General features: G+C 61.0%; 1 protein-coding gene across 2 annotated transcripts; it reads right to left on the reverse strand.

Annotated features, from left to right (window-relative positions):
• Positions 1–5,281: 5,281 nt before the first annotated feature.
• CCND1 (cyclin D1) lies at positions 5,282–17,455 on the reverse strand. Of its 2 annotated transcripts, none has more exons than XM_047775043.1 (5): positions 17,006–17,455; positions 15,209–15,424; positions 14,504–14,663; positions 10,828–10,976; positions 5,282–8,613 (listed from the first exon to the last, which is right to left on the reverse strand). In XM_047775043.1, the coding sequence occupies exons 1-5, from the start codon at positions 17,201–17,203 to the stop codon at positions 8,449–8,451; spliced, it is 888 nt and encodes a 295-aa protein (XP_047630999.1). In that variant the 5' UTR covers positions 17,204–17,455; the 3' UTR covers positions 5,282–8,448. The 2 variants fall into 2 exon arrangements, with proteins under 2 accessions (XP_047630999.1, XP_047631000.1); XM_047775044.1 differs by lacking the exon at positions 17,006–17,455 and adding an exon at positions 16,255–16,310.
• Positions 17,456–25,324: the final 7,869 nt, after the last annotated feature.

The following is a 25,324-nucleotide window of genomic DNA, read 5'->3' on the forward strand; positions in this document are numbered from 1 at the left end:
ATAAGCAGATTCACCATCCCCACCTGGACTGACCCCGTTGGGACCTCGCTCTCCGCGGCACTGTGGGGCCAGAATCCCCACCCGCTGGCCGGGTCGCCGTCCCGATGCCTTTCCTCTGTTTCATGTTCACCCGTGGCTTCGCTCCGCCCGGTGGTGAGAAAAGAATGGAGCGATTTGGAGGAGGGAATGTCTTATTTGCCCAGTGGCTGCCCTGGGCACCCCGACCTCCCCCAGGTCACTGAAGTGTCCACGAAGCCCCCCCACCCGCTTGCCTCAAAGACGGCGATTGGGGCGCCCAGTGGAGCTGAGTCACATGCTAACGGTTGCAGTAAGCGGCTGACCTCAGGCCTGACAGAGAACGGCAGGGCTCAGAGCAGTTTGCCTAAATCATCCTCGGCCACAACAGGGCCCCGTTTTTCTGATCATTTGCAGCCTGTCTGACCCGTCTTGCATCGGGCAGCCTGAGGCAGGGACAGAGGGTTTATGGGAAGAGACCCGTGCTGGGGGCTGCAGGAGAGGCGCCTGTCCTGGAGCTGGGGCTGGGGCCAGTCCCATCAGAGCCACAGAACTGGGAGTGGAGGGTTCCTGTGGTGGCTCAGAGGAAATGAACCCGACGAGTATCCATGGGGTTGCAGGTTCCATCCCCGGCCTCGTGCGGTGGGTTCAGGATGCGGCGTGGCCGTGTAGGTTGCAGACATGGCTTGGACCCCGCGTTGCTGTGATGTGGCGTAGGTTGGTGGCTACAGTTCCGATTGGACCCCCAGCCTGGGAACCTCCATATGCTGTGGGCGCGGCCCTAAAAGACAAAAAAAAAAAGACTGAGAATGGTGGTCCCCACGGCGTGAAGTCCGGGCGCCACCAACCCCAGGAGGCGAGAAGCCTGAGGACGGTCAGGACGACCGCGATGCCGCCCCGGGGACCCTGGGGCCTCCTTCCTCCCGTGATGCTCGGTGCGCCCAAGGTGACCACCGGACGAGACGGCGACATTTACCGCATGATGCCTCTGTGCCGGGGGCTGTGCCAAGTGCTCCCCGAGCGCCCAGCCTTCCGGTCCTCTCGTCCCCCCCTGGAGGCGCTCACTGCACAGACTGAGCCCCGCGTGTCACAGATGCGAGGATGCCCTCTCCCGAGCCTCCTTCCCTGTAGACAGGATTATCCGAAGGCGCAGCCGCACAGCCTGTGTGAGAGCCGAGTTCCCAAACGACGCCACTGCCAGCTGCCTGGCTGCCCTTCCGCAGGCTGCCGACCACGACACTGCCCTGGCCACAGGGACGTGGAGCCTTGGATGTGGGTCTCCTGGCGAAGCAGGGTCCGAGTGCTCCCGATGACCGTTGGGTGAAAAGGGTCAGATGAAGGCTGTGTGTGTTTTCTTCAAGCCCGTTTCCAAAGAGCTGGTGCCCTTTCTTCGCAGGGAGGCAGCCGAGCTGACAGGGGCGCGGGCCTTGGAGACACACACCTGGCCAGGGGCCTGTCTCGGTCGGTTCCTGGCTGTGTGATCCCAGCTCAGTTAACTCACCTCTCTGGGCCCGGGTCTAACCGTCCACAACAGGGGGCAGCCAACTCCCCTCGTCAGGCCAGGTCCAGCCCACCGCCCGTCTCGGGAGTGAGGCTGGACGGCCACACGGCTGTGCTCGTTCCCATGCTGTTCCCTGCGGCTGCTCGATCCACTCCACGGGGTGGACACGTGGGACCGAGGGAGCTTCTCTTGTGGCTCAGTGGGTTAAGAACCGGGCTGGTATCCATGAGGATGCAGGTTCGATCCCTGGCCTTGCTCAGTGGGTGAAGGATCCGGCGTTGCCGTGAGTTGGGGTGTAGGTCCCAGAGGCGGCTCTGTTCCCGAGTTGCCGTGGCTGTGGTGTAGACCCGCAGCTGCAGCTCTGATTTGACCCCTAGCCTAGGAACTTCTATATGCCCCAGGGGTGGCCCTAAAAAGCAAAAAACAAAAACAAAACCCAAAAAACAAAACAAGGGGGACGGAGATACCAGCCCATAAGCCCTGAACACTCATTGTCGGGCCCTTTGTGAAGGAGCCTGCCAACCCCTGACCTCGAAGACGGGGATACTGTACCTGTGAGAGTAAACGGGCCCCTGCCTGTCACCAACCCCTTGGGGTCGCTTCAAAGTCTGGGGAGAAATGGTGTGTTTGGCAGTCAGCCCAGGGCCTGGTATCCAGCGCATGCCGGCTGAACTGGAGCTACTGTCCTGCCATGGGGCAGGCAGGACCGTCACCCGGCCTGGGCTCCAGAGTCTGGGGGGGACCCTCCACTAGACCCTGGAGCGGCCGGGCTCAGCGGCCGTTAGTTGAAGCTTGAGAGGCTCTGCAGATGCCGCCACCTCTGATAGGCTTGGGCCCACGGCAGCCCTTCAGCAGAGCCTCGCTCTCCTGTGCCCCTGTGAGTGGCGGTGACAATGCCCCCCGGATGTGGGCCTCCGGCCCCGGTCCCCGCGCCACCCGCCCACCGGCCACGGCTATTGTCTGCTGGGCCTCGGTGTGGCTCAGGGCAGGGGCCGGCAGGCAGGGGACTGTGGGAACGGATTAGGGGCGGGGGGCTCGCATCCCTTCTGCATAAACTCTGATCAAAGACATTCCTGGGATGACAGAGCCCTGTGTGCTGCAGAGGCCGGCCCAGCGTGTGGACGCACGCCCCATGCAGCCGCCCCCGGGGGCCACCCTGCAGCGCCCAGCCCTGCATCGCCCACCACTGGAACAGCTCTCCCACCACACGCAGGGCTGTGACCTGCGGCCACTAGGCTTCCAGGAGGGCCTGGCTCCGCGGGAGTGTGGGAGCCTGGGGGTAGCGCCTACCCCTGCAAATGCACCTGCCCCACCAAGAAGTGACTCCTCGTAGTGCACACGCTGTGTCCTGGGGTCTGCTGGGTCTCGTGAGGACGATGAGGTGCTGAGCTCCGCGGCCCCCCTCCCCCCGCCCCACCCCCGGCTCCTTCCGCCCACTGCACCCGGGTCAGACCAGGCCTGGGTCTCTGCCACCTCACAGAGCCAGGGGCCTCCCTGCAGCCCACCTCTCAGCACCCACTGTATGCAGGCTGGGGGTGGGGGTGGGGCACAGAGAAGGAGCACCCCCTGTCCTCAAGGGCTCGCGGTCCAGCCCGGGGGCAGTGGGGGAAGAGGGGGGACGCCACGTCCGCCCAGAGCCAGCTGTCTGGGGCGGGGCGGGGAACGCCCGCAGAGGGGCTCAGTGAGCCTGAGGGGCAGCAGGGGAGGGACTCCAGGCACAGAGCCGCGAGAGAGGCCGGAATGGCCTGGTGTATCCTGCAGTCCCACGGGCAGACTTTGGGGACAGAGGCGTCTGAGGCTGGGGGGATATGGGGATGCGAGTGGGGGGGATGAAGGCGAGGCCGGGAGGAGATGGGGAGGTTGAGGGGGAGCTGGGGAGGCTGGGGGAAGCCGGTGGGGAGGTTAGGGGAGAGATGGGGGGAGATGAGGGGGGGTGGGCCAGGTGGGCCAGGTCCCAGGCCCCTAGATGGAGTTGGAAGGAACTAGAAGTGCCAGCGAGATCTGGCAAAGGGTGGGCGGTGGGGCCTTCTAGACAGGGAGACAAGGCCGGGAGGCAGGGAGGCCCCTGACAAGTGGCAGTGGGGCCGAGGGAGAAGGCCTTCGGGCTTCCGGGAGAGCCGTGGCGGGCGACACTGGGAAGCTTTGTCTCAGAAGTCCCTCAAAGGCCAGTTTTTATTTTCACCACAGGCACGGGGCAGCCCACCCCCGCCCCACGCCGGGCACGGGGCCTTCGCTGTCCTCCCATGAGGGCGCGGAGGTGCCCGAGGTGCGTGGCTGGTTGGAGACGTCGGGGCCCAGGGCATCACCAGGAAAGCCCACTGGGCCTCCCCACGGGCCGCACAGCAGGAGGCAGGCCCTGGGGCTCCCTCAGCCCAGACCCTCTGTGTGCTTTCGGTGTCAGTCCTGCCCCATCTCGGGCCACCTCCTGTCCTCTTCGGCTGCACTGTCACCCTGGGCTCAGGTCTTCCCTGTGGAACAGTGGAAACGTGGAGCAGCCGCCTCCCCGTGTAGAGCAGGGCGGCGCTCCTGCTTCCTCGACCGGGTCTTGCTGGAACTTCACACAGTCAGACTGTGAGCCCTGCTCCCCTGAAACCGCTTGGGCCCCTCCGTCCATGTGTGGCCTGGGGACACAGACTGTGGATGTCACAAGACCTGGGCTGAGCCACCGAGGTGGAGCAGAGGGACCCGGGCTTCAGGGCACCTCCTGTGGCTCCGACTGCCTTGGTCTCCTGCTGCCCGGGACCCCCTTTCAGAGCACCCTTGGGGGCAGGGGCCTTGCCCCCACCCACCTGGCATGGGGCTGGCTCTGGTGGGGGCAGCAGTGCAGGCCCCGTCGCATGCCACCTTCTCCCAGAAGCTCTGGTGCTCCGGGAGGACCAGCCGCACTGAACTTGTAGCCCCCCCAACCCACCTCCACCCAGCAGGGCAGGCTGGTATACAGAAGGCGCTTCTTACAGGTGGTGGACAGACCTGGCAAGCGGCGACATCCTTGGCACGTGACCCAGGCGTCCTTCTGGCTCCAGAGCGCTCACGGACTGCTGGGGGGAGGGGTTGAGGCCACATCAGGGACCCCACAGAGCTGGGACCAAGGTCTGCAGATGCCTTCCCGGGTCACTCCATGCCCCCACCTCCCCCGGAGATGGACATGCAGCCAGTTTGCAAGCATCTGAGGCTGAGGCGGATGTCACAGGTGTCCACTGGGCCTCCCAGGTCGCCAGGCCCAAGTGAAAGGCCACCAGCCTGCGGCCCCAATGTGCGCGTGGCCCCCCTTGAGCTCAGGGCACCTCAGGGCCACGGTTCGCCTGGAACAAACCATTTGCGCCCGAAGAGGGTTAATGAGTGCTGACTTGACTTTCCTGTCTGCAAAGCGCCTGGGAGGAGCAGCCGGCCAGGTGTGAGCCGGAAGGTGGTCTGATCGACAGGTGAGGGCACACGTCACCCGGGCCAGGAGCCTGGTCAGAGGCGGCCAGTGCTGCTTGCCCACCCCCCCCAAGCTCTTCTCGGGGCCCCTCCCACCGCATCCCCCTGGTCTGGATTTCCTCCGGGCTGGAAGGCATCACACACTCCTTCTGGTGCACAGGGGCCGGGTGGCCGTGTCCGGAGACACTCTTGGTTGTCACCACTGGTGCCAGTGCTGTCACCTAGAGGGACAATCACGGGGCACAGGACAGCCCCCAACGGCAGAGGACCACTTGGCCCCGGGTGTCCATGGTGCCCAGCCCAGGACCCCTGCCCGCCCCAGGACAGAGACAAATGGGCACCACCTGGGGGTTTTACCAATTTTATTTCTAGACTTTCCACGTTTGTCTTGTTTCCTGCTGGAAACGTGCCAGTTACACATGTGCGCCGGGGAACAGGGCAGCGCGCAGCCAAACCACACAGACCCCAAGTGCCGCCCGCCCAGCCCCTCAGACCTGCCAGTCACGGGCCAGCCTCTGGCCTTGGAGCACACCTGTCACCCCCCCCCCCCCCGACCACGGACCGGTCGTCCCTCAAGGACCCCGTTTGGTTCAGAGACGCTGCAGCCAGAATGGTTGAGGTAAGCGGAAGCGGTGAGCCTGCGGGCGGGGCGGGGCCGGCCTGTGGCGTTGGAGCACCTGGCCCCCCCCCTGGCCCCCGCTCCCCGGCGGGGACCCCCCCCCGCCCTCCCCGCAAACGGTGCAGATCCTTTGGGTTCGGCAGCATGCTAGGTGGCTCTCGGGCACACAGCACGGTTAGCTGGCTTGGCGGAGATTTGGAGTTTCTTTAAATTAGCATTTTGCAGTAATGAACAGAATGACAAAACAGCTCTAGAACACAGTAACAGATGCAACGCGCTCCCAACCTGTAACGCATTCCAGAAGCTATTCCAATCATCCCAGTGACTGAGTCCTACAGCACAGCACCACGGTGGCACGTTAAGGCATACTCGTTACAATAATAATAATAATAATAACAATAATAATAATGCAACTTTCATAGCTACACACAAGGATCACATGGGCTGTAGAAAGAACTCCCTATCAGGGTAAGTCCCGGATCTGATGACGAGTCCAGCAAACCAGGCCCAGGGCAAAGGACACGGACGTGGCCTGTCTCCAGAGCCGCCCAGGGGTCCTCGGGAACGCCGGCCCTTGGGGGGGCCCCCACCAGGCCCTTTCTGGGGGTCTCGTCCCCCTGTCTGTTTGCTGAAGCAAAGAGGCTGTGGGTCAGACAAGGCCTGGCCGCCTGGTTTACACGCGGCTAAGTGAAGCATGAGGTATCGTGAACCAGAAACCTTTTTGGAATAGAGCAGTAATCACATTAAGTCAAAATTGATCACATAAAAAAAAAAAAAAAAACCCTACCAAAAAAAAAAAAAAGGCATCCGTAATACATCTTTCTATGAGATAATTCAGCCTAGAACTTGGCAGTATATGACACTGTAAAACAAAACAGAACAGAAGAACTGATCCTCCAATAGCAGCAAAACAACGTGAAAGAGAAGCGTGGGGAGTCTGTCTCCAAACGGTGCTGGGAAGTCCTCGGTAGCAGCGAATGAGAAAACGGAGTCGCAGCCTGTCGCCTGGGGTCCGCGCCCGCCCCCCGCACACTTCCTCCCTCACCTCCTTGCTCCTTCAACACCCCCCCACAGTAACTACAAAAGGTACGTAGCCAAGACGTGCAAATGGTCTATACCGGTTTTTCGCTCCATCTCGTTGTTTCCAAAGAACAGGATGGGATCAGAACGCGTGGCGAGCGCCCTGAACGTCCTTGTAACTCTGACGCCTCTCGGATCGGGTCCCTCTGGCAAACGCCGGACAGGCCAAATCAGCCGAATCAAAGTCGTGGTGTTGTGTCTTGGGACTGTTTCTTTTTTCCCCTCTCCTATAAAAGGACCTAACTTTCATAAACTGTACTACACCTGCAACATCTAAGGCAGAAAAGTGTGTGTCTGTGTGTAAATCACCGGGAGATTGCATTACTTTATAAATCATACTGGCCTTACGAGCATCCTCTGCAATAAATATTCTTTTTAGCCTTAACTATAAATTATATATTTTAGTGTTTAAAAACCTTCAACGTTGCAAAACATCTAAAGACAACCCTGAAACTGCTGGTTCTCTAGGTCAGCCTTTAAGGCCCTACTTCAAACACCAGTTGGCACCAGGGGAACTCCTAAACTTCAGCTTTTCTACAGAAAAGGAAAAAAAAAAAACACATCATCCTGGCAATTTGAGAATGCACACGTCCTGCTTCTTGACTGGAACCTCTCCTTCAAAAACAGCTCGCTTCCCCCCACTTCACGAACATGCACCTGCCTTGCAATCCGCTGTGCACACACAAGCACGGCAATATTCCCAAACCATTCCACTAGGAAATCGCTCCCCACCCGCCTCCACACACAACATAAACAGAGAGACAGCCCCTAGAACTCCGGGACCAAAAGTGCTTTGAAATGGAATGGTTCTGGAATATTGAGGAAAACCAAAAACAAACAAAACAAAACAAAACAAAAAAACAACCACAAAAACCAACCAGCTGTGGGTTTCACCTGGATGTGAGCTGCAGGTCTGTTGGGTGAAAAACCAGCATCTCGTGAACAAGTAACTACAAAAATAGGAAGATTATAAAAATAGAATATATTAGGTCACTATTGCGCTTTCTCTTCCTAGTAGCGGGCGCGCGGAGTCGGAGGTGGCTTTTCCGTCCCTGCTACGCTGGCTGGCGCCCGACAAACCGCTCAGGTGGCCGGCCCGCAGGCAGAAAGAGGAGGACGAGCCTCTTTCAGCATCGGAAGATGCCGAAGCCTGCGCTACCCTAGACAGAGGTGACATCGGCCACTGACAAGGTGAAGGTCACACGCCTACCTACGAAATAAAATAAACACGCACAAATGACTTATAAAGTGACTACATGCATAAGCAAGACACAGGATGCCTAGAACTGCTTTAAAGCCGTGCTTGGGAAAAGCACACGGGTATGTTGCTCTAGCTAAAACCCTCTTCTACTTTACAAACGGGTGGTGGGCTTTTTTTCTATTTTTTAAAAACATGTTTATGCTTTTTTTGCTTGTTTTCAACACGGAAAGAAATCACATCTAACCCTCCCGCACACTTGCTCATCTTAATTCTACTCTTACAACAGACACAAGCACATTAATAGAAAAACTAGTTGATTATGGGGTATAAAATCCTCTATTTCTGCAGCATGACCCACCTCCCCCACCAGCTCAGGGTCATGCAAATACTATTTTTTTTCCTCGCTTTTTCTGTTGTCGTTGTTTTTTAAAGACAGGTTTTCAGGTACTTTTTTTTTTTTTTTTTTTGCCTTTCGCTTAAGTCGGAGGTGGGAGGGAGACAGAGCAGAGGGAAATACCAATGGCGAGGGTCGGGCCTCTCCCCCGGGGGCAGCCGGGCCCGAGCGGCTCCGTCTGGGGAGCGCGGGCTGGCCCCCTCCCTGGCTGCGGCGCCTCAAATGTTCACGTCGCGAACATCGGTAGGCGTGCAGGCCAGGTCCACCTCCTCCTCTTCCTCCTCCTCCTCCGCCGCCTTGGGGTCCAAGGTCTGCTGCTGGGCCTGGCGCAGGCTGGATTCCAGAAGGGCTTCGATCTGCTCCTGGCAGGCGCGGAGGCAGTCCTGGGCAAGACGGGGTGGGATGCTCAGAGGGTCCCCGGATGCTAACAGAAAATGCGGCCTCCCCCAAGCCAGGGGGGCCGTTGCCCGGAGCCCAGGATCAACAGTGTGCACCCCCGATTGGCCCCCAGGAGCTCAGGACCCAGCCTGCCCGCCCACCTGCCTTGCCGCCTGGAGTCCCCGGCAGGGCCAGACCCCTGGCTGGAACCCCTCCCTGGGGCTCTGATCTCTGGCCCCACGGCCCACCACCGCACTGCTGCCCTCAGCCAGGCCAGCACCATCTGATCCAGGGCGGGGAGGCCCTTCACCTCTGCCGTGTCAGCCCTCGTGGCGAACCCAGCCTTCCGTGATGAGTGGCGTGCGTGACCCAGGATGAGTGCTGGGTGGCCCCGGGGGACCCTTCATCCCCCTCCTCTCCCGCCACCGCTGCAGACTTCCTCCCGCAGTGCCCGCCCCATGCGTTCGACGGAGAGGAGGAACCCAAGTCCAGGGCCCTCTCCTGGTCCCCAAAGCTCCCAGCAGCTCGAAGGTGCCCCTTGCTATTGGGCGGCCAAGGCTCCCGCGTCTGAAGAGAGGCCCCCTCAACTCCCGGGAAGCCACACCAGAGCTTAGAATGGTCCAGAACCAGGTAAAGTCTCCAGGGCAGCCTCTCCCACAGGAACATGGAGGTGGGGGGATCTGCCCCAAAGGAGTGAAGCCCAGCCGGCAGGGCTTTGGGGTGGATCCCGGGCGTCTCCCATGGGTGCAGAGCGCCATGCCTTACGGGGGGTTCCTCCCCACCTTCCCAATATTCACCGTGGCAGATGCGAAGGCAGTGACGGTGCACGTGGCCCCATTTCACAGAGGAGGAAACTGAGGCCCAGAAGGTCCCAAGTGGAACCCAGGACTCCTGCTATCCTCCCCCCGCTGGGGCTCGGATCAAACATCCAGCCTGGCCTCGGTTCCAATCCGGAGACCTGAGAGCCCCCACCCACCAAATGCACCAGCGTCTGCAGGTGGCTCCAGGGGCCCTGGCTCACTGGCCCCCGGAGTGCGGGGAGGGCTGATGGCAGAGTAGAGAGCAGGGGGGCGCAGGACGGCCTTCCCTCCCCGCAGGGCCGGGCACGTCCCCCCTCCTCTTGGCCCTCCTGAGAGGAGTGGGCAGCAGCCAAGGGCGGGAGGGGGGAGCAGCTGCTCGGCCATGACCCGGAGCCACCGCTGCCCAGGATTTCCTGCATCTGAGCTCAGCTATGGCTGTCACCTGGTCACCAGCCTGATGGGATTTCTACCTCCACGGATTAAACCCCATCCCTCAGCTGAGAGTGTTTTATTTCAAATCTCATTACACCCACCTTCGCCCCCAAGGGATCACGCGGAGATTTAAGTTTGCCTGTGGTCTTTCCAGTTGGGGGAGGACCCCCGGCAGCCAGGCAAGGAGCTCCACTCCCCGAGCCCAGAGCTGCCCGTGCCTGTGCACCAGAACCTTCCCCCTTTGGGGGGTCATGCAGGCGTCCATCACCCACCCTCTCTTTCCTTCTGAGGCTTCCGACCGCCGGAAGGCAGACCACCAAAAAGCAGCGCGGGCCCAAGCCCGACCCGGGCCGGGGTCAAGGCGGTCACTCCCACACCAGTGGGGCTGATGACCCCTCAACCTCGCCGGTCTAATTTGGTGAAGGCCACAAACCCTTGCAATTGTTATTTTAATTCTTTCTTTACAGGCAAGAGTCGAGAAGAAGACAATGACATTTGTAAGAAGAAAGATACAATCGACTCCAGCTTCAGGAGCAGCAGCCTGTCAACGAGGGGCCATAGAAACGAGTGGTCTGTACGGGACCCACTGTGGACGCTGGACCTCACAGGGGCCCTTGCAAAGCGGCCATTTATCGGGCGTCCACATTGTCGCCGGGACAAAGCTCCAGCCCCCATTCGGGCACGGATCCCTGACTCGGCCTGCCTGTGGCCCCTCTTCTCAGCTGGTCCCCCAGGGAGGGGCTGACGTTCCCAGGAGTCTGGGGGACACAGAGGCCTGGGAAGACCCTCCAGCCCCTCAGCAAGCTCTGAGGTGCTTCTCCTTCCAACGGGAGAATAAAGGGGGGAGCTGCCCCCCAGGCCAGGGCCAGGGCCTCTGAACGCAGGCGGTCCGGACCGTCCCCCAGGGGGCCCCAGCCCATCACTTCCCGCCGGCCGATGGCAGCTCGGCCTCTAGAAGCATCTAGACGCAGGAGTGCGGTCACTTACCGGGTCACACCTGATCACCCTGGAGAGGAACCGTGTCAGGCGGTGGTAGGACAGGAAGCTGTTGGAGCTTCCCAGGTGCAGACCTTGCACAGCCGCCACCACGCTCCCGGCGGCCACCATGGAGGGCGGGTTGGAAATGAACTTCACGTCTGCGGCGGAGGAGAGAAGGCAAAGGGGCTGTGGGGGGGGGGCCTATGCAGGATCCCTGGATCTGGGCCCCCAAGTCCCCCGGCACCTGTTTACCACTCCAGTGCCGGAGAGAGCAGAAGCCGGGCTCCAACACCAGCTTGTGACGCCCCATTGAAAACAGCAGGAAAATAAACCACCAAGAGCCCTGGGAGAGACGCAAGGGGGGCAGAGGCCTCCTGGAAGGGGACGCGGCTTGCTCCATCCTCAGCATCGTTATTCACACAAATAAATAAGAGCCTTCAGGAAAAAAAGGCGGGGAAAACCCACCCACGAGGAGGCAGTGGGGACCCCCTACAGCACTAACCCCGTGTACCCACACGGCCAGGCCTCCGCACTGGGCAAAGCCGGCCCCCAAATTCCCTGGGGGCCGCGGGAAGATGGACACAGCGTGGCCCATCTCTGCAGCCAGACGCTTATCCCCACTTTCTCTGCCTCCAGGGACGGGCAGAGGGTAACTTCACCCCCTCACCCGCTGTCCTCAGCACGCCCTCCCCAAACTGCAGGGAAACTCCGCCTGGGGGTAGGCGGGGAGGGCGGGCTGGCTCTGGCTGGCATTGGGCCAGGCTCCCCTCCTAGCAGCTCCCTGGTGTGGGAGCACCTGTTTTGCCTCTTGTAAGCCCCTCCGGAACACTTGTCATGGAAGGTGGGGAAGCCCTAAGGACATCTGAGAGGTGACGCAGCACACGTGGGCCTCCTGTCACTTCCAACCAGGGATGACTGGGGGCGGGGGGGGGGGGTCACCCGTTTCAGCATCTGAACCAGGAAGCCTTTTAGCCCAGAGCCGGGCCTGAGAAGGGCCGAGCGTGGCATTTCTGTCTGCCCGCCCGCCCGCCCCGCTGCGTCACTGAGCCCCAGGAACGGGCGGTGAGCTGAATGGCAGGGGACGGAGAGCCCTAGGGGAGGATGGGCTCCTGGGGCTGAAATGCCCCCCCCCCCAAACTAAGAATGAACAAGGCCTGGGCCTTGTTCACAGGAGCGGGCGGGGGGCAGGGGAGGAAGAAAGGCCACCGCCACCAAGGGGCCCCACAGCGGCTGCTGGGCGACCCCACTGCTTAAAAAGCAGCCCCCTCGCAGGCTGAGAGCCAGGAGCCAGGAATGAAGGCTTTTTGCCGAGGCCGATCAGAACAGCGCAGAAATTGCCGAGGCCTGAGCTTGGGCTCTGACCAGCTCAGCAGGGATGGGCTGTGTGCGCGTGTGCGTGTGCTACGTGCACGTGTGTGCACGTGTCTTTCCCACAGCTGTTTCTGGCCACTGCCTGGCTATCAAGAGCCCAGCAGGCCACGGCCACAGCGGGCACGGGAGCTGTGTGGCTCTGCTGACCCCGCTCAGGCCCATCCACTAAGCTCGGTGACAGGCCAGCTTCAAAGAGCACTGGTCATTCGTTACCTCGCCTGCCCCAGTGCTACTCCGTGTACACGAGCAGAAGCCAACCCCGTGTGTGGGCGACGAGGCCCCTGCACACAGGAACCCAGGTCTGCAGGGCCTCGGGGCGGGAAAAGCGGAGCCCCACCCCTGGCGCCTTCAAAGGGACCTTGCCACATGGGGGTCAAAACATCTCCTGGGACTTTTGCTCACATCTCCACCTCACGGAAGCTGCCTGTTTTTAGACTATAATGTCACTCTCATCTTGAGAAGCCCTCCTGGGACTCAGGACACAGCCAGGTGCGTTATGTTCTCACAGGCAGGCGGGATCAGGACCCGGTGGGTGGGTGCTGCCCTCTCCCCTGGCCTGTCTGTCCCTCATCAAGCCCCTCCTTGGAGTTAATGCATGTGAAAACTGGGTCACCCCCCCCACCCCCCGGCCACCCGCCCGCCTTCAGCCCAGGTATCTGTGCTGGGGCCACACCTCCACGCTGGGCCCAGGCTCAGCAGCTGGAGGGCCGGCGCCAAGCTCGATCACAGCCTCTGCGCCGGGCTTCTCTGCTGCCAGCACCCCATGCAGGCTGCACACCCCACTTCCTGGGGTCCCGGGAGAGGGGGAGCTCCAGGCTGCCTCCGCCGTCCTGGGGGCAGGGTGCACAAGAACTCTTCCTTGCATTATCTCCAGGAAACTTTGCCGTTTCTCTGAACCACTTTCAGCTCCATAAAAGGCTGCCTGAAGTCTCTGGAGGCTTCTCTTTTCGGAGGCATCCCAGCCAGAGAACGCCTCCCTGCCTGCTTGCTGGGCTGGTCCCTGGAGGCTGAGGGGACTCGGGTGAGAGGCTGCCCTCCCCAAAGGCGAGTGCTGCGGGGTGGGAAAGCCTGGGGAGGGGCACCCTGAGCCCTCAGGTCCATCCAGGCCAAGGATGGTTTGGGCCTCTCGTTTGCCCCCCGCCAAGGCTTCCTTGTAAGGACTCGGAAAAGGGGTTCCGTTGCTGAGCAGGCAGAGGAGGGGCAGGGGGCAGGGCAGGGAGCAGAACCTTCCCGACTCTCCTAACCCAGAAATCCCAGCACCAGGGCACCCAGACCTCAGGAGGGTGAAGGCAAGCAGGGGTGGGGGGCTCTACCCCTCTTTTGAGGATGGGGTGAAAGATGCCAACGCCCCACTTTGGTGCCAAGTGGCCCTGAGGTGGCCCCCAGAGAGCCCCACACAGATTTGACCGCTGAGGCCTGACCAGGATAGAGGTGGCCCACAGCACAGCTGAGCGGGATGGGGGCCTGGGACCCCCGGTCAAAGTTCTCCAGGCATCTTGGGCCCAGCTGATAAGGTCAGAGCGGAGGGAGAGGTCACAGGGGGTCAGGGCAGGGCTGGGAGAAGAGGGGACCACACCATGTGGCTCTGAGTTGGGTTCTGAGAGACTGGCCTCAGGGGCTGGGGAGAGGGCAGTGCCAGGGAGGGGCCCCCAGGGACGGGCCAGAGCAGTGCCGGGGGAGGGAGGGCCTCCCGCTGCCAACCGCTGCTGCCCGAGCCCGGCGATCTGAAGCCACTCCCAGGGCAGTGAGCTGAGCCGGCCTGCGGCGCCCCTGGCGGGGCCTCAGGCGGCCAAGCGCCTCTGCTGGCCGCCCCCGCACGAGGGCCGCTGCTGGCCGCCCAGAGCACGTGGTGCAGGCACTCCCGCCGGCGGCCCTGGCAGGTGGCCCAGCCCGGCAGAGGCCAGGAGCACCCCCCCCACCCCGCCCCGCAGCTCAGGCTTCTTGAGGACACGGGAAGGCTGGGGGGGGGGGGCGGGGAGGACCCGCAAGAGGCAGGCCCGGGAGGCCAAGGTAATGCCCTTTCAGCGTGGAGCGACCCCTGCCTTGGCGGGGAGCAGAAGCCGCCGCCCCCTCCCCCGGGCACTGCCCCGTGGCCGTGGCCAGCCTGAGCTGCCCGCCCAGGAGGCGATGCCCCCCCCTCCCTGGAGCCACCACCAACAGCCCGGCCCTCTGCTCCCCAAGACAGGGAAAAAGAGGAGGGTTGCTGAGACTGGGAGGAGCCTTGGGACTATCTCCTAGGACGCGGGAGACAGCAGCAGAGTGCGGGTCACCGGACACTGCGCGCGCGCACTCAGAGGCGGGGCGGGCACCGTACCTGTGGCACAGAGGGCGACGAAGGTCTGCGCGTGTTTGCGGATGATCTGTTTGTTCTCCTCGGCCACCGGCATTTTGGAGAGGAAGTGCTCGATGAAGTCGTGCGGGGTCATGGCCGCCAGGTTCCACTTGAGTTTGTTCACCAGAAGCAGCTCCATTTGCTGGGGAAATGGGGGGAACGGGCATAAAGAGAGGCGCAGGCATGAATCCCAGTGGGACAGGGGGCGGGGAGAAAGGACTGGGGGGCGTTGGAGGGTCCGGGACCTGGAGGGACAAGGCGCAACCCCACATCTATACAGGAAGGGTGTCGCCGGCAAAGGCTCCTGAGTTTAATTAAGCTGACCCTTCCGTGAGTGGGGACCAGAAGACCGCCCACACCTGGAACGCGAGCCCGGGACGTTGGCGCAGGCTCCGCGCGGCTGCCGCTAGAGGGCGCGCGTCGCCCACTTTTCGCGGCCTTAGGGGCGCAGACGCGGGGGGAGTCGGACAGAAAAGGGTGAGGCGGGGCAGCCAGGATGCGGGGCGGCGAGGGTCTCACCCGCTCCCGCCCGCTCCGCGAGAGGGGCCCCCACCAGCGTGGCCGCCCTCTCCGGGGGCCGAGAGTGTGTCAGCGGCCCGCCGGGACTGCCTGCTCCCCGCACCTCCCCCACCCCCGGGGTCCCGCGGCTAACGGAGTGTCCCGGGGCGGTGGGGGTCCCAGGGTTACCAGCAGCTCGTCCGGCCGGATGGAGTTGTCAGTGTAGATGCACAACTTCTCGGCCGTCAGGGGGATGGTCTCCTTCATCTTCGAGGCCACGAACATGCAGGTGGCTCCCAGCAGCTGCAGGCGGCTCTTTTTCACGGGCTCCAGGGACAGGAAGCGGTCCAGGTAGTTCATGGCCAGCGGGAAGACCTCCTCCTCGCACTTCTGCTCCTCGCAGACCTGCAGAGGCACCGGGGGCCGTGACCGCCGCCGCCGCCGCCGCCGCCGCGAGCGCCCGGCCCCCTCTGCGGAGACTTGGCGTTCCTCGCCCCGCTCCCGCCAGGGTTGGCTTCGGGTACCCGAGCGTGCGGAGGGTCGGGGCAGGGGGCGGCAGGAGCTTCTGCCGACGCGCCCCCTCCTCCGAGAGTCCCTAACGCCCACCCACCACGAAACTGAAAGGGAAAGTCCCCGGGAGGCTGGCACAGTGGAGCGGGAGCGGGCACTGCTGGGCGGCGTGTGCCGCTCGCGGGCTGCGGGTCCCCGAGACCCCGGCCCGCGTGGGTGCCTCGGGACCCTCCAAGCTTGGGGTGGGCACCAAATGGGGTGCAGAGCCGTGGGGCGGGCCGTGGGGCTGGGCGCCGCGCTCGCAGCGCCTGCGAGACACAAAGGTGGCGTCCCAGGCCGCCGAGCCGCATTTCCCCAGACGTCATCTTTTCAAAAAATATTTAAAAATATAAAAAAAATAACTGGGTACATAAAAAACCCCTGAAAATGACCCTCGGGCGGTCCTTTACCCGGGCCGGGGTTCGAGAGCTCGCTGCAGGCTCAGGGGAGAGCCCCAGGAATTCGAACTCGGAGCCCCCCTCCCCCTGGGCGCGGGCGCCGTTTCCCTCTCGCAAGGGCACCATGCCGCACTTTCAGAAATTATTTTAAAATACTTGCGGTGCCCGTAGGAGCCCACTGAAGGTCTGAAAACGTGCCCCGGGCCCCCGGCTCCCTCCACACAGGTCCCCCAAGTTGAGACCCCTGCAGATGAGAGTCAACCCCCAGCGTCTTGGGGGCCACACGACCTTGCAGCCCGGCGTGCTCTCCGGCCCAAGCTGGCCTTGCGGGGCGCCCCGGGACTCGCTGCTTTAACAAAGGGGCCCTCTTTCCCGAGTGGGGTCCCCGCACAACTGCCCGAGTTCTCTCCCCGCGCCCCTCCCGCCGGTTCCCGGTGGCCGCGCGGCCCCTCGCGGCGGCCCCAAGCGCCTCGCCGGTCGCTCCCCGCCCCCACCCTGCCCCCAATTATTAATAAACACTTTTGCTTTGCAATAAAAGAACAAAGATGGCGCATAATACTGGCACGAGTGGCCCTTGCATACGTGTCCATGGATATTAATTTAAAAATCAAATCTATGCCCCCTCCCCCTGGAGCTGGCGATCCAGCGGCCGCGCGGCGGGGAGAGGAGGCGCAGCGGGGCTCGGGCGCAGGCGGGGGCTGCGCGGTGGCGGTCCAGGCGGGGGCTACAAAGGGCGCCCAGCGTGCGGGCCCACACCCTGAAGCCAACTGGGGTGCCCTTGACAGTGGCTTTGCCCTAAGGTACACGTCTTCGACCCCCCGCGCCAAGAAGGGAATTTCTAATGACCCCACCCCCACTTCTTCCTCGTTCAAAAAATACCCACAATATCTATATATTTTGGAATTACGATTCCTAGCAACACTCCAGCAAACTTCAAAGTTGGGGTGAGAGAGAAGGGAGGGAGATGAGTGGCAAAGAAATGTGGGTTTGCGCAACAAGTCGCAGAAAAGTGCTAAGAGAGCCGCCCGAAGCCCCGCACCTCCAGCATCCAGGTGGCCACGATCTTCCGCATGGAAGGCAGGATTTCCTTCTGCACGCACTTGAAGTAGGACACGGAGGGCGAGCAGGTCTCCTCCGCCTTGAGCATGGCCCGCAGCACCCGATCGTTGAGGAGGTTGGCATCGGGGTACGCCCGGCGGATGGTCTCCATCTCGCAGCACAGGAGCTGGTGTGCCATGGCTGGGGCTCTGCTAGGCGGCTTGGGGCGGCGGTGGGTCCCGGGCTGGGTCCGCGTTCGGCTTTAGCTCCTGCTGCCCCCGTGCTCCCTCGAGCTCTTCTGCCCCTCGCCGGAGCGCGCGGACGCTGCTGCTCGCTGCTACTGCGCCGACAGCCCTCTGGAGGCTCTAGGACTTTGCAACTTCCAACAGAACTCCCCTGTAGTCCGTGTGACGTTACTGTTGTTAAGCAGAGATCAAAGCCGGGCAGAGAATGGGAGCGGGAGGGAGGGGGGGGGGCGGGCTCAGGGGGAGGGGGCGCGGGCGCCGAGCGCCGGGGAGCGGCGAGGGGCAGAGCCCAAAAGCCATCCCGGAGGCGCCGCGCCTGCCCTAAGCAGAGTTGCCCCCGAAACGTGGTTTTCATAGACACGCAAATCGCCCCGCGGGGAAGAGGGGTGCAGGGGGGTCCTGTCCACCCCGAGTGGGTTCCTTAGGATTTGGGGGGTTGGGTATAGGTGGCTCTGCAGAGGGGGACGACTAGGAGGGCGGGCAGGCCACACGCAGCCGGGCAAGACCGCATGGAAGGGGGACTCTGGGGTTCGGTGACACCCTCTACCCGAGCCAGGAGAATGGGTGCATTTCCGAGAACGCCACGAGGGCACCCACGGGCGGAGAGGCAGCTCTAGGAATCTTAGCTTCTGTGTCTTCTTTCATTTTCATCAACACGTGTAAATTTCAGGAACCATTTAACATTCAGGGACGCAGAGCCGGCAACCCCTGTGGAGGCTTCATTCCGGCACACAGGGGGGTCGTTGCAAATGCCCGAGGGAGGAACCCTAATGGTTAAGCATATTTCAGCCTAGCATGCGCTCGCTCAAAAATAAAATAAAATAAATGCCCGAAAATTCCAGCAGCAGCCCAAGATGGTGGCCAGCGTTTCCTTCATCCTGTCCTCCGCGCCTGGGGGATCTGCAGGCTGTCTTCCCACCTTGGCCAGTCCTTTCTTGCGGGGGTTCCCCAATCCCCCCATCCCTGCCCTGTCCTGGCAATTTAACAGCTAGAAAAACACCCCGAAAGGAAGGCTGCAAAATACTGGTCTCTGTCCTGCCTCATTTTAAAAAATTAAAAATGAAGTTAAATCCCTGGAACTACTAGTCCCCTCTCCGCCTGGGACGAGACCACCGGAAGCTTCCTAATTGGTTTTGTTGGGGGTGTGGACCTCTCTTCACCTTTAGAATTTGCCCTGGGGCTGCATTCGTGAGCCTGACGGGGATGGCAGGGGCTGGCAAAGAGCAGAACAATTACAGGTTAAAGAAATGGCTGTATTGATCTGATGATTTTAAACAAAATCTATGTTATCTTCGTGGTTATGCGAGAGTCCCCAATATTATTCCAAACTTTTAAGACATATCAAAGAATATATGACGTTTTTAAAAATTAAAGATTCAGGCTCTTCTTCGGTGCTTATTTTTAAATTGAAAGAACATTTTACGCATACTTCACTTTTTTTTTTTTTTAGTTTTTACACCACCTGACCCCCATTAAGAAAAATGTTCATTTACTCCCCTCAGTATAGTGTGATGTCATCAAAACACCATACACCCTAAGGTTAAAGGCTCAAAGAAAACTTATTAAAAAGCCCCCTCCCCTTCGCAAGGGCGCACGCAATACCGCCCCCCCTTCAAGGGAGGGTTCTTCCCGCGCCCCCTCCCCCGCCGAGAATTAGGGTTACTAATATTCCAGGTCCAGGCGGCTAATTACCCCCGGCTCACACCTCGGGATCGCTGGGTGGCCGGACCAGGGAGCACCCACCGCCCTGTAACCCCCCCCCCCCGCCGCCCCCTGGCCCCCAGGCTCAAGTTGGCCCCCGGGGCGCTAGAGCCTTGAAGCCTCAGCCCGCGCACGAGGGCGGCCGGGCTGCTTTTTCATTCATAAAATCCCGACCGGGCGGCTGCCGGGATGATTTATGGGGCTGCGAGCTACCACCCGGCTGCTTCTGTCCCGGGGGGCGAGGGGGCCCGAGCCCCGCGTGCGCCTGGGCCTGGCCCGAGGCGGACTGGCAACGATGAGGGGCCGCGGGTCACAAAGAGGATCGCCCACTCAGGCAAAACGGGCTCCGGGTCCAGGAGGGAGCTTCCCCCTAACTCGGGAGAAAGACAGAGGAAACTGGAATTAGCATGAGCCAATGGGGGCGCGGCGCTGTTACTAGGCGGACCGGGCAGATCTCGACGAGGAACTTAAAGTTGAGTTCCCCGCTCAGGGACAGGCGCAAAAGTGCAAGCCCGGTGGACGAGCGTGAAGAGCCGTCCAGGAACTCGCGGGAGAAGCGCTGGAATTTGGGGCCCCGCGGGGAGCGCTAGCGGCCCAGCCCCCACCCTGGGGAGCCCAGATCTGGTTCCCCGGAGACCCCGGGAGGCGGCGAGGGGAGGGCAACAGTCTCGGCCCTTGAGAGCGGCCGCTTCTAGGAGAACGAGGGAGGCGTTTTGATTTAACTTTCTTTTTTTCAAAGAGAAAAGCAACTTTAGAAAGCTTTGCTGTTTAACTTATAATTTTGCACTGCCTTTAAAAAACCCACCATGAAGCAGGAACTGCGAGTTTTGGGCTCATTTAAAGTGCTCCGCGCTATTTCTTGGAGACCCTTTGGAACAAAGGGCCAGTGGCCCAATCAGAAAGGAAACCACGTTGGTTGGGACGAAAATCCAAAATAAAGCATTTTCCCGCTTTCCTCGCCCTCTGGCCCCCCCCACCGAGGCGACTGCGGCCGGGGAGGAACGCCGGCCCCAAAAGGGCGAATTCCGCTGCAGGAGCGTTTGCCACCGTCCCTGGCTGTGGGAACCTTCATTCAAGGCGGGGGAAGGGAGCGCGTTCATTCAGGAACCCGCGCGCAGCGGCGCCGACCCCGGGACGCACCGCGGCTGCGCGCCGCCGGGCCGGGGGCTCCAGGGAGGGGGGGGAGTGTAGGGCTGAGTGAAGACCTTCCACAGGCGTCGACCCCCGGCGCCCGCCCTCTCCCGAGAGGATTGGGCGGCGAGAGGGCGCCTGCAGGTGGGGTCACCTGCAGCCGCATACCTGGCGGCGACTTGAAAGGGCTTGGCTCCAGCTCTGCGAGTTTTCCATTGTTAAGCCCTTAAGTCCTTCTGGAAAACGCTTCCGAAAGCGGACCGCGGGGTTCCGGGGGCGCTCGGGCTCCACTTCCCCCACGCTGCTCGCTCTCGGGGCGCGTATGGCGGCCCACGTGCTGAGTTATCTCCGCCTGGGCTACGCGGTGCGGACCCCCTGCGCCCTAAAGCTGCGGAACCAGCCGGAGCAAACTGGCCCCGGCACCCACCCGGGACACCCACGCTGGGCACAGGAGCAGCCGCACCTCCCACCGCTCCAAGCCACGGACGTGCGTTTCGCCCGTGAGCAATTAATTTCAGCCACACACAGACCAATCCCCTCTCCGGCGCCCCAGTCTTCGATCTGGCAGGTTGCGGGGACCGGAACCCTCCCCCCGCCCCCAGCTCTCAAGGTCGCGGGCGAGGTGTGCAGAGGAGTTAAAAGCAAAAAACCCCAACGGGTGGGGAGGGGCTGGTTCCGATAACGCCTCTAGGATCTCCTGGGGGAAGGTGCACTCTTAGGGATGAAAGAAGATTCTAACTCCTAGATCCCTGCCCCTCAAAACGCACCGCCTGCTGTCCTGAGCAATTCTAAACCCCAGCGTCCACTAGGAATTCCCTAACCTTTTGGCTCAGGCCCCTGGCCGGTCTCTGACCAAGTGCCGTGGAGTGGGCAAGGCGAAGGAATCGGGCGGAAGGTGGGGATAATGACCTAGGAGGCCATACCCCTCCCGCGTCTCTCGTGGCCAAGCCTACTGAGGGCCCAGCAGACCCTCTCCCTCGGTCTAGGGAGAGGGGCTCCGCCGCGAAGACCCGCAGGGCCTCGGCAACTTGCCGCGGAGACTCGCGGGAGCAGGAAGGACCCTCCGCGAGGAGGACCAGAGCTCAACCCTCGCTGGCTCCGGCGGCACCCTTTCAGTCGCCTGCAGGAGTTGTCACTCGCTCCCCCACCCCCAACCTAGCCTTTTCCCCGAGACTGTATGCGGGGGAGGGGGGGGGCGCGTCCTCTTGCTTTCCAGCCTCCTTCGTGCCTCTGAAATGCCCCCAAATGTTCCCATCCTTCGAATTGGCCCAGAGGGGTGGGTATAGGGACGGCTAGGGTCTTTGAGTTCCAGGGCTCCCGACTCTTGCCATGGGCGGGGGAGGGGGGTGGACTTTTTTTTGGGTGTGTGGGTGCGGGAAGAAGGGTTGCGTACTTTACGCCCTGCACGCCTTTCCTTCGGTTTCTCGGCTTCGCGCGGTCAGGGCTGGTGGCGGGATACGGGTTCGGACCCGCTGGGGAGTTTGGGGCGTGTGGGGTTCGAGGGACGCGAAAGGCCAGGCTCTATCCCCACGCCCCGCCAGGGTATCGCGCAGAGTTCGCCTGCCCGGGGAGTCCGGGGAGACGCCGCGGGGGGCTGGAGTGCGGCCACGCTGCGGAGAGTTGGGGGGGCGACGGCGTGCGCCGCAGGAACCTGGGCCTGGGCTCCAGGGCCGCGCCGCGCATTCCGCGCATTCCCGCCCGGCCTCGGTTCCGCCGCCACGTGGTCGCTGTGCGCGCCGCGCTTACCGTAAAGCCCAGAGGAGACGCGCACTCCCGAGCTTCGGCGCGCGCGTGCGGACCTCCCAGGGTGCGGAACGCGGACGTTGGGCTCAGCCCCTGCGCCGGGCCCACCCACTCCTGGAGCATAGATAGAGGTGGTTTTCTTTTCGTAATAAGGAGAGCACTGCTGGAGTAGTGACACATTCACTTGCAAAGACAGGCGAGAAGGATGGTCAGCCCCCACTGGCATCTCCACAGGGTGACTGTCCATCTGAGGAACGCGACCGAACCGGACCGGTGACCATTATGCCTTCCCAGCAGTGACAGCAGAGGAGGAGCTGCAGCGGGCTGACGGCTTTCTTCTCCTTTTTCTGATTACTCCCAATCAGTCCAAGACCCTGCGAGCCTGGGAAACAGATTATGGGACATGCTTAAAGCATCCGGAGAGGTGTTGTTCTGAGGATCAGTTGAGGATAAAGAATGGAGCAGGTCCCTGGTTCGTGAGCAGTGGAGCTTAGCCAAAAGGATACCTGCCTCATGGAGCCCATGAAGCTGGATGGGGACCCCCCCCCCACCTCCCGGCTTGGATGGGTGAGAGGCATTCTGAGGACCCTCCCCTCACTGCCACCCCTGGGATGGAGGGGGGTGGGTGGAGAAGGGCTGCTGCAAACCTCTAGGCCCCAGCGTGAGGGGAGTACACCTGTTTGCTCTGACAAAGGGAAGTACATCTGTTTGCTCCTGTAGGATTTGGAGAAAGAGCCTTCACCATGGTAACCATCTCCTCACCAAGGTGTCCCCCTCCCCCACAGCTTGTCACTGTCACGCACTTAACCTTTGGAACAACCCCCCCCCCCCCAAGCTGAGGCTCCATCACCTTGCCCATGTTCCCACCGTTGTTCTGTGGGGGCTGGTTTCGGAGCCCCTGCTCTGCACCATCCGGCTGCACCTCCCTACGTGTCTGGGGTACTGTCAGAACAATTCCACGGTCCTTGGAAGCTCAAGAGGATAATAATCTTACTGTCAAGAATTTACACAAAACCAAATCACTTTTTCTTTTCTTTTTTCTTTTTTTTGTCTTTTGCCCTTTTCTTGGGCCACTCCCGCGGCATATGGAGGTTCCCAGGCTAGGGGTCTAATTGGAGCTGTAGCCACCAGCCTACGCCAGAGCCACAGCAACGTGGGATCCAAGCCGGGTCTGCGACCTACACCACAGCTCACGGTAACGCCGGATCCCTAACCCACTGAGCAAGGCCAGGGACTGAACCCTCAACCTCATGGTTCCTAGTCGGATTCGTTAACCACTGCGCCACGACGGGAACTCCCACTTTTTCTTTTTTGCCTTTTAGGGCCACTCCCAAGGCATATGGAGGTTCCCAGGCTAGGGGTCGAATCGGAGCTGTAGCCACTGGCCTACGCCACAGCCACAGCCACGTGGGATCCGAGCCACATTTGTGAGCTATACTGCAGCTCACGGCAACGCCAGATCCTTAACCCACTGGTCAGGGATCAAACCTGCATCCTCAGGGTAGCTAGTTGGGCTCATAACCCGCTGAGCCACAATGGGAGCTCCCGAACCACTTTTTCGTGAAGCCAGGAAGTTTGCAGCTGTATCTGTGGAGCTGCACAAGAGTAAGGCACACAGACCTACATCTGCCAGTAGCTGAGCAACCCTGGGCAGGCCCCTCTCCCATCTGTTAAAGCCGGTGTAATTGTGTGTCCTGGAGGACGGGGGACGAGTAATTACGGTAATGTGGGGGGGCTTTCGCACAGGGTCTGGCATATGTCAAGGCCTGTTAGATTTATTCATTCATGTATTTGTTCTTGTGCAGAATGAAGGCCATGTGATGCATGCTGTATGTGGAATTAATTAAACATTTCAGTTTATATTCAGAAACAGGATTTTAAAAAATGGCTTTATGGTCTGTAAACTCGCTTTTATTTGCTGACTTCTGAGCTCTCTGTGCATGAGATTTAAATCCTAGAACATGCATTATTTACATTAAAAAAAAGTTTAACCACATGAATCTGCCCTTCTTCCTTCTCGCCCTGCCAAAAAAAGTTGATTTAAAAGGGAAGCACATTAATTAAGGGCACAAGTGTCCAGGCAAGGATGAGGGTCAGAAATAAAGGGAAGGATTTCTGGGGCGGCAGCGGCGGCGGCGGAGGGAGGGGGGGTGTCAAGGAGCGGACAGCCGGAGACCCAGCCAAGGTCTCCGGATGACAGGGGTCTGTGCCTGTCCCCTGACTCACAAAAGGGGCCACTCTCTGCTCAAGCAGAAGATGCGGAGACTTCATAAGTGAAACTGACCAAAGGTGCAGGCTGGTGACACTGGTGGCAGCAAAGAGGCACAATGTCAAGAAGCCACCGAGGCCAGAGCCTCTGCCAGTGTCTGATGGCCAGGGCACAGGCTGTCCTCAGGGTCCTGCTGCAGAAAGGGAAGGGGAGGGATGGCTGGTTTGAACATTTAGCTATAATTGGAGCCTGTTGGGAGAAACGGCTCTGGGGCCAGCAGCCTGCGGGCCATCCTGTCACCCCCAGGACTCTGGTCATCCCTTCTTCTTTGTCCTTGGACCCAGTCATCTAGTCACCTTCTAACTCAAAGACGAAGCTGGAAACATGAGCTGGAAAGCTTCCAGGCCAAAATGCAGCCTAAGTGCTGGCAGCGTGGCCCAAATTCCATGAGCTCTTTTGGAGTGAGATGGCTGTCACCCTGCCGCCGCGAGCCTCAACCCTTCTTTGGCCTTGGCCGAACGGGTGGCATGTGAGTTTCCCCGCAGCCGCTATAACAAAAGACCACAAACCTGGGGAGGGGCGGGGGAGGGGCAGGGGGTCGGTGGTGCTTAAGGCAATAGAAATGAATTCCCTCACAGTTCTGGAGGCCAGAGTCCCAAATCCAGTTGTTGGGAGGGCTCTGTTCCCTCTGTAGGCTCCAGGGGACAACCTTCCATCCTCTTCCAGCTTCTGGGACTTGGTGTCCTTTGGCGTGTCACCGATTCGCTCCGGGGTCTGCCCCAGTCTTCACAGGACCTCTCTGTGTGTCTTGCTCTCTTCCGTCTCTTGTTCAGGACACCTGCCATGGGATTTAGGGCCCACCTGGGTAATCCAAGATTCTTAACTTTACATCTGCAGGGACCTTATGTCCAAATACGGTCCAGCTCACCAGCTCTTGTGGTCAGGAGGTGATCAGGTCTCCTGGGGACCACCTCTCAGCCACGGCAGGTACAGGGAGGGAAGAGAATGGGATGGGCTCTGGAGCAGCACTAGGCAATCAGATCCCTGTGTCTAAGGACTTGGCTTGTGTCAGCCCTTGTTAAATATTTAGGGGCAGGAGGATGGGGCCCACATGGGACTGAGTTATGGTCTTTGCCTTCCAGAGCTTTCCACTGGGGGCCTGAGAAATAGCGCATGGAAACATTTTTTAAAAATGCAAGTTCAGGAGTTCCCACTGTGGCACAGTGGGTTAAGGATCTGACTGCCGGCGTTCCCTTCGTGGCACAGCGGAAACGAATCTGATTAGGAACCA

This window comes from Phacochoerus africanus, chromosome 4 (genome assembly GCF_016906955.1).
Source record: "Phacochoerus africanus isolate WHEZ1 chromosome 4, ROS_Pafr_v1, whole genome shotgun sequence".
NCBI lineage: Eukaryota > Metazoa > Chordata > Mammalia > Artiodactyla > Suidae > Phacochoerus > Phacochoerus africanus.